The sequence below is a fragment of the Pan paniscus genome, chromosome 18 (genome assembly GCF_029289425.2).
Source record: "Pan paniscus chromosome 18, NHGRI_mPanPan1-v2.0_pri, whole genome shotgun sequence".
In the NCBI taxonomy this organism is placed as follows: Eukaryota; Metazoa; Chordata; class Mammalia; order Primates; family Hominidae; genus Pan; species Pan paniscus.
The window spans coordinates 98,908,184-98,917,214 of record NC_073267.2 but is presented as its reverse complement, the minus strand read 5'-3'; the positions used below and the strand labels follow the sequence as shown (position 1 = coordinate 98,917,214).

Genomic DNA, 9,031 nt, shown 5'->3' with positions numbered 1-9,031 from the left:
CCGTCCGCACACGCCCGCCCGCCCCCCAGACGCCCGTCCGCACACGCCCGCCCGCCCCCCAGACGCCCGTCCGCACACGCCCGCCCGCCCCCCCAGACGCCCGTCCGCACACGCCCGCCCGCCCCCCCAGACGCCCGTCCGCACACGCCCGCCCGCCCCCCCAGACGCCCGTCCGCACACGCCCGCCCGCCCCCCCAGACGCCCGTCCGCACACGCCCGCCCGCCCCCCAGACGTCCGTCCGCACACGCCCGCCCGCCCCCCAGACGTCCGTCCGCACACGCCCGCCCGCCCCCCAGACGTCCGTCCGCACACGCCCGCCCGCTCCCCAGACGTCCGTCCGCACACGCCCGCCCGCTCCCCAGACGTCCGTCCGCACACGCCCGCCCGCTCCCCAGACGTCCGTCCGCACACGCCCGCCCGCTCCCCAGACGTCCGTCCGCACACGCCCGCCCGCTCCCCAGACGTCCGTCCGCACACGCCCGCCCGCTCCCCAGACGTCCGTCCGCACACGCCCGCCCGCTCCCCAGACGTCCGTCCGCACACGCCCGCCCGCTCCCCAGACGTCCGTCCGCACACGCCCGCCCGCTCCCCAGACGTCCGTCCGCACACGCCCGCCCGCTCCCCAGACGTCCGTCCGCACACGCCCGCCCGCTCCCCAGACGTCCGTCCGCACACGCCCGCCCGCTCCCCAGACGTCCGTCCGCACACGCCCGCCCGCTCCCCAGACGTCCGTCCGCACACGCCCGCCCGCTCCCCAGACGTCCGTCCGCACACGCCCGCCCGCTCCCCAGACGTCCGTCCGCACACGCCCGCCCGCTCCCCAGACGTCCGTCCGCATACGCCCGCTATCCAAATGTCGAAATATCCACTGTCCAAATATGCCCCATGGGGCGGGATGTGGGATCCTGGGACCAAGCCAGCTTCTCACAAAGGAGGGGGGTCAGGCAGCAGCGGCTCAGGGCAGGCTCAGGGAGAGCAGGAGGGTGGCAGTGGGGGCTGCCAGCAGGCTCCAGGGGCGCCGCCGTCTCTCCTGACCGCCACAGGCTTCCTGGGCCACCTCAATCAGGTGGGCAGGTTCCCGCTCACCCACAGGCCTGTTCTGGCAGGCAGAGAGAATGCGCTAATTTGTGGAACAGTAAACAAACAGCCGCACTGCAAACCAACAGCACTGCGTCAGCTGACTTCTGACCCTGGTGGGGAGAAGGATGTGGAGGGCACAAGTGTGGCTAAGCGTGGGGGTGGTGAGGTCTCTGGGTACAGGGGTGCACCTCGGAGGTGGAGGGTGCCCCAGCCCACGAGGGGCAGCAGGGCCACCAGGAAGGGCTGCGTGGGGCCCGGCGTCTGTGGTCAGGGTACGTGCGTGCCGGAGCGGCTGTCGCGCTGAGGGACAGTGTAGAAGCCTTGTCATGGGGCACCGGGGCCCCTGGCACTGAGGGACAGGGCCAAGGAGCCCGCTCTAGAGGCCGGTGGGGAGGCCGGGTGCTCAGGAGGCAGTGCCGTAACAGCGGCCCCCAGCCCCACTCCACCCCATCTTCTGCCTTTGGCTGAAAATTCTGGGAACTCCCAGCCTCGGTGTCACTCACCGTGGGCAGCAATGAGTTCCTGCCTGTCCCCTCGGGGTCTCCTCCACTCCCATGGGGCTGGGTCCTACCTGTCTTAAACCAGCCATCCAGGGTGAATGCACTCTTAGTTTCTTCTGGTTTATTCCAGTATTCTCGAAACACGGAGGGTCCCCTCACCAGCAGCTCCCCCTCCTTTTCTTCAAGCCCTGGGGTCACCTGTGGAGGATGAAGAACATGGAGGTCAGAGCTGGGCACACCCTCTCGGGATTGGTGCTTTCTGAAACTGTGGGCTGCTCCCCGCCCACCCAGGGCCCACCCAGGGCCGCGTGCTTTCTGAAACTGCACGCTTTGTTGGAATGCTTGGAAAACGCAGCTTTGACAGGTGGAAGCCAACCATGCTGAGCTAAGCGTTCCCGCCGTCCTCTGTGGGCCCTGGTGCCCTGGCTGGGAGCTGGGTGTCCTTTCATTCCTCCCAGAACAGCCACAGAAGCACGTGCTCCTACCCCATCCTCTAGACTTGAGCATGTTACCGGCCCAGGCCTCAGTACTCAGAGCCTGGGCTGGATTCAGGCAGCCTGTCCACGTCTAAAACTTGTGCCCAAATCCCATCTTCGGGGGCGTTTCTCAAACCAGGGAACACAGCAGCGGGCATCTGTCTACACCTTGCCCACAGGGGCTGGGGCAGCTTGGAGCGGGCAGTGCCCTCCACAGGGCTGAGTGACCAATTACAAGAGGGAAGACTCCGTGGGACGGGAAGGTGGGGCCTGAGGGTGGAGGGTCCCTGGAGGCCCCTCTTAAGCATGCAGGCACTGCCATGGCCCCAGGAAACACAGCCTCACCGTTCTTCTATTGTGACCATGGAGAGGGCGGGAGGGAGGCTGGGTTATATGAGCCTGGGCTGGGGGTCCCTGCAGCACCAGGAGCAGATGGCATGAGCACACGGGAGGCCCTGGACACGGTGGGTCTGTGAAGACACCGGCCGAGCCCTCGGCTCATAGGTCAGGAGGGTCTGGGGAGGGCAGAGAAGGAGCAGGGGCTTCAGATGAGCAGCTGCCAGCTCCACGACCCTCACTCTTCTCTACTGTGAAAGTGACTGGCTGTGACCCCGGAGGTCAAGGGATGCATACAAGAGTCTCACTGAGGCTCATCACCTGCCATCTGGAATGGACTTCAGAAAACCAGGGGCCAGGGAAGTAGCTGCAAAATAGCAGAACACACTGATCTGATGTGGAGAAAGGGCGCTCAAACGCCGTGGGGCCAATACTGCCCCACGGCAGCCTCTGCTGAGTGTGTTGTCCTGCTGCCAACCCGCCAGCCTGGGCTCCTCCAGGAGGGGCTGACACCACCCACGGGGGTGAAACACCTGCCCCACATGGTGACGGGGCTCTCCGTGCAGTGCCCAGCCTAACTCCTGGCTGCTCAGAGCCTTCTGTTTGTTTTTTCAAAGAAACCACGGACTTTATCTGAATTTCGTGAATTTTTCCACTGCTGTCCTTTATCTGCTCCACTGACGTGGTCAGACTGGCCACTGGTCAGTACGCTTGTGGGACATGTAGAGACAGCAAGGCAAAGGCCCTACAAATAAAATGACAATGAGACCAATCCCAGGGAAGGAGGGTCAGACTTTGCAGAGTTAAGCCAACCAAGTCACAGTAAAACAAACACCTCAACATCTTCACAGAATGTCAACAAGACCAAGAATCTCATCCCTAACATTAAAAATATCCAGGGTACAATACAAAGTTACTCAACACGGGAAAAAACCAGAAAAATAGCAACTCATATAGAAAAAGAATGCAACAGCAGTGAGACAACACAGTTATTGGAATTATCTGAAAAAGACTTTAAAGCACTATTATAAAAATGCTCCAAAAAGTAAGGGCACACTTTGGGAGGCTGAGGCGGGCAGACTGCTTGAGCTCGGGTGTTTGAGAACAGCCTGGGCAACATGGCAAAACCCTGTCTCTACAAAAAAGATAAAAACTAGCCAGGTGTGGTGGTGCGTGCCTGTAGTCCCAGCTACTTGGGAGGCTGAGGTGGGAGGATCGTTTGAGGTGGAGACTGCAGTGAACCAAGACTGCAGCCCTGCACTCCAGCCTAGGTGACAGAGTGAGACCCTGTCTCAAAAAAAAAAAAAAAGAAAAAAAGAAAAAAAAAAGAAAAAGAAAGAAAGGGCAAACACTTGGAAATAAATGGAAAAACAGAAAGTCTCAACAAAGAAATAACAGATATAAAGCAGAACCAAACAAAAATTTAAAAACTGAAAAATACAGAAATAAAGAATGTCATGGATTGGTTCAGGAGCAGGACGATGAAGAAACGAACGTGACAACTTGAAGACAGAGCAACAGAAATGACCCAAAATCTGAACAGCAGAGAAAAATCACCAGGAAAGTTAACACACAGAGGGCTAACGTTCATGCTACTGGAGTGACAGAAGAAAAGATGACACTCAGGTGCACAAAGTCGTTTGATAAAATTTGGCTAAAAACCCAAAATTTGGTGAAAACATAAGCCTATAAACTAAAGAAGCTGAGAGAATCCCAAACAGGACAAACCAAAAGATGTCCAAGCCCAGACACATCATAATCCAATCACTGACACACAGAGAGGAACAAGGGTTCCTGTGCCCACTGATTTCTCCACGGAAACAATGGAGGCCAGAAAGAAGTGGAGTTATATTATTAGTAGTATTTTTTTGAGACAGACTCTCATTCTGTCGCCCAGGCTGGAGTGCAATGGCATGATCTCGGCTCACTGCAACCTCCAGCTCCCAGGTTAAAACAATCCTCCAGCCTCAGCCTCCCAACTAGCTGGGATTACAGGTGTGTGCCACCATGCCTGGCTAATTTTTGTATTTTTAGTAGAGACGGGGTTTCCCCATGTTGGCCAGGCTGGTCTCAAATTCTTGACCTCAGGTGATCCACTCCCACCTTGGCCTCCCAAAGTGCTGGGACTATAGGCGTGAGCTGCCACATCCAGCCAAGAATCATATTTTTAAAGTGCTGAAAGAAAATAATTGTCAACCCAGAATTCCTAATCCAATGAAAATATCCTTCAGGAAGGAAGATAAAGACATTCTTAGATGAGGAAAAATAAGGTAATTTGTTGCAAGCAGATCTGATCTAAAAGAATTCCTATAGAATGTCCTTCAGACAGAAAGAAACTGGTATCAGAAGGAGACTTGGTACATTGGGAATACAGGAAAAGCAACAGAAGTGGCAAATATTTGGATGAATGAAGTTGAGTTCCTTTCTTCTCAAGTTCTCTGAAATATCTTTGACTGTTGAAAGCAAAAATTACCATTTTGTCTAACGGAGTTTACAACAAATACAGGTATTACACTGACTACACTCTAAAGGCAGAGGTTAAGTAACCGATGTGGAGGCAGGGATGTGGCTCTACATTCTTCTGGAAGTGTTAAAATGTTGACTTTAAGTAGACTGTAAAAAAGGAAGTATGTATATTGTAGTCTCTGGAACTATTACTAAAAAAACTATGCAAAGACATTTATGGCCAAAAACTTAAGAGACAAATTAAAATGGAATATGAAAAAATAACCTCAAAGAAGGCAGTAAAGTTGAGCAATAAAACTCTCAGGGAACAATAGTAAACTCATAGTAAAATGGTAGGCTTAAATTCAAGCACATCAATAATTACATTAAATGTAAATGGTCTAAACATACCAATTACAAAGCTTGTCAGGCTGGATTTAAAAAACACACATAATCCAACTGTATGCTGTGTATAAGAAACTTGCTTCAAATACAATTACACAGGTAGGTTGGAAGTAAAGGGATAGAACAATAAATACCATGCAAACTCCAATCGAGAAATTAAAATAGCTATATTAATATCAAAGTAAACTTAAGAGCAAAGAGCATTACCAGAGCATTAAATGTTAATAAGAGTCAATTCACCAATAAGACACAATCATTATAAATGTGAATGTACCAAACAACAGACTTTCAAAATATATGAAGCAAAAACTGAAAGCAGAAACAGGCAGTTATAGTTGGAAAATTCAACCCCTCACTTAGTAACAGAACAAATGGTGAGAAAACCAGCAAGGATATAGAAGAACTGAACAACACGATCAAACACCTTCATCTAATTTACAGAACAGACATTTCCTAAAACGAGCAGGACACACACTCTTGCTCTGTCAGGCTGGAGTGCGGTGGCATCATCACAGCTCACTGCAGCCTCAAACTCCCAGATTCAGGCGATCCTCCCGCCTCGGCCTCCTGAGTAGCTGGGACCAAAGGCATGTAACACCATGCCCAGCTATTTTTTTTTTCTAACTTTTTGTAGAGATGGGGTCTCACTATGTTGCTCAGGCTGGGCTCAAACTCCTGGGCAGTGATTCTCCTGCCTTGGCCTCCCAAAGTGTTGGGATTACAGGTGTGAGCCACTGCGCCTGGGCAGAATATATACTCTTTTCAAGTACACCAGAACATTCTTGAAAAGAAACCACATTCTGGGCCACAAAACACAACTTAACAAATTTAAAAGAATTGAAATATACCAAGTGCGTCTTTTGACTGTAATGGACTTAAACCAGAAATCAGTAACAGAAAGATAATGGAAAAATATCCAACTATTTGGAAAATATGTGCTATACTTCTAAATAATCCACAAGTCAAAGAGGAAGTCTTAAGGAACATTAAAAATATTTTGAACTAAATGAAAATAAAAATATATCAAAATTTAAGTCAGGCGTGGTGGCTCATGCCTGTAATCTCAGCACTTTGGGAAGCCGAGGCGGGTGGATCACTTGAGGTCAGGAGTTCGAAACCAGCCTGACCAACATGGTGAAACCCCATCTGTACTAAATACAAAAAATTAGCTGGGCGTGGTGGCGCATGCCTGTACTCCCAGCTACTTAGGAGGCTGAGGCAGGAGAATTGCTTGAACCTGGGAGGCTGAGGTTGCAGTGAGCCAAGATCATGCCATTGCACTCCAGCTTGGGCAACGAGAGCGAAACTCCGTCTCAAAAAAAAAAAAAGAAAAAAGAAAAAAAATATATATATATTATATATAAATTTGGGGATGCAGCTAAAGCAATGCTTAAGGGCAACGTACGTCATTAAATGTACACATTATAAAGAGGAAAGGTCTCAAATCAATAATCTAAAGCTTCACCTTAAGCAACTAGAAAAAGAGAAAAGCCAGAAGCAAGTAGAAGAAACCAAGAACAAAACTGGTGAAACTGAAAACAGAAAAACAATAAAGAAAAATCAATGTATCCAAAAGTGACTTCTTTGAAAAAAGAGCCATAAAACAGATAAACTTCTAGCAAGGATAACAAAGAAAAAAGAAACAGAAGACACAAATTACCAACATGAGGAATGGGAGCCACATAACTTCAGGCCCTGAAACCATTAAAAGGTTAAGATGGGAATTCCCTTATTAACCTTTTAATCAACCTTTTAATGGTTTCGTGGCCTGAAGGGAAACTCTACATAAAGAAATTTAACAGATTAAATGAACCAATTCCTCAAAAATGATATGTACCAAAAATCACCCAAGATGCAACAGATGACCTGAACAGTCCTATAAGCACTAAAGAAATTGAATTTATAGTTCTTTTTCTTTCAAAAAAGAAACGTTGGTAGGGCACAGTGGCTCACACCTGTAACCCTACCACTTTGGGAGGCGAGGAGGGAGAATCACTTGAGGCCAGGAGTTCAAGATCAGCCTGGGCAATATAGTGAGACCCCCAACTCTACAAAAATAAAAATAAAAAATTAGCTGGGCATGTTGGCACATGCCTGTGGTCCCAGCTACTTGGGAGGCTGACGCAGGAGGATCACTTGAGCCCAGGAGTTCAAGGCTCCAGTGAGCTATGATTGCACCACTGCACTCCAGCCTGTGTGACAGAACGAGACCTTATCCCACACACACAAAATAATAATAATAGAAAAGAAAACCTCTAGGCCCAGATGATTTCACTGGTGAATTCCACCAATCATTGAAAGAAGAAATAATACCAATTCTACACAATCTCTTCCAGAAAAAAAAAGAGGAGAGAACACTTCCCAACTCATTTAATGAGGCCAGCATCACCCTCAAACACAACCCAAAGAAAGTACAAAAATGGGAAACTACAGACCAAAATTTCTTATGAATACAGATGCAAAAATACTCAGCAATATGCTAGCAAATCAAATCCAGTACTACATAAAAAAAAATGACCCACCAGGACCAAGTGGGGTTTGTCCTGGGAATGAAAGCTTGGTTCAATGTAATCTACCATATTAACAGCCTAATAAAGAAAAGTCCATCAATACCGAAAAACTTTTTGAAAATATTCAACATACATTTAGTGATAAAAAGTCTAAGCACATTATAGATAGAATGGAATCTGCAAAAAGCCAGTAACTAACACACTTGCTGAAAGATCGAATCCTTTCCCTAAGATCAGAAATAAGAAGGTCCACTCGGACTGCTTCTGTTCAGTATCGTATTGGAAGTCCTAGTCAGGGCTTTGGTCATACAGGTTGGAAAGGAAGAAATAAAACTGTTTGTATTTGCAGAAAACATGATTGTATTTGTAGAAATTCCCAAGAAGTCTATTAAAATCTCCTAAAACTAGTAAGTTAATTTTGCAAGGTAACAACTAAAGTATTTGAGGCCAACACACAAAAATCAATTCTATTTCTACCTACTAGCAATGAACAGTTGAAAACTAACAACAGCAACAAAAACGTGACTGTGTGCAGAGGCTCACGCCTGTAATCTCAGCATCTTGGGAGGCCGAGGCGGGCAGATCACTTGAGGTCAGGAGTTTGAGACCAGCCTGGCCAACATGGTGAAACCCTGCCTCTATTAAAAATACAACAATCAGCCAGGTGTGGTGGCACACATCTGTAATCCCAGCTACTTGGGAGGCTGAGGCATGAGAATCACTTAGACCCAGGAAGTAGAGGTTGCAGTGAGCTGAGATCGTACCACTACACTCCAGCCTGGGCGAAAGGACAAGATTCTGTCTCAAAAAAACAAACAACTCTCCCCCCATACCCACCTGCCATACTTACAATAGTTTAAAAAGGAGAGAAAAAGGAGGAGAAGAAATAGGAGGAATAAAGAAGAAACATTTACGTATAAATTTAACACAAGTACAGCATCTATATGCTGAATACAACACAGAAGAAACCAAAGTATATCTAAGTAAATGGAGAGACACACCATGTTCACGGATCTAAGTAAATGGAGAGACAGACCATGTTCACGGATCTATGTAAATGGAGAGACATACCATGTTCACGGATCTAAGTAAATGGAGAGACAGACCGTGTTCACGGATCTATGTAAATGGAGAGACAGACCGTGTTCACGGATCTATGTAAATGGAGAGACATACCGTGTTCATGGATCTATGTAAATGGAGATACAGACCGTGTTCACGGATCTATGTAAATGGAGAGACATACTGTGTTCACGGATCTAAGTAAATGGAGAGCTA

The 9,031-nt window shown here is 48.8% G+C and overlaps 1 protein-coding gene across 6 annotated transcripts in view; it reads right to left on the bottom strand.

Moving 5' to 3' along the window:
* The window catches only part of ACSF3 (acyl-CoA synthetase family member 3), a 66,369-nt gene that overhangs the window by 23,504 nt on the left and 33,834 nt on the right, over window positions 1-9,031 (bottom strand). For all 6 annotated transcript variants that reach the window (XR_010110382.1, XM_034940920.3, XM_034940918.3 and 3 more), the window contains one exon: window positions 1,653-1,779. Coding sequence is in view for 5 of the 6 variants with exons in the window: in XM_034940920.3 (XP_034796811.2) it covers window positions 1,653-1,779 (127 nt within the window). In the remaining variant the exon portion in view is untranslated. The remainder of the gene's footprint in view (window positions 1-1,652; window positions 1,780-9,031) is intronic.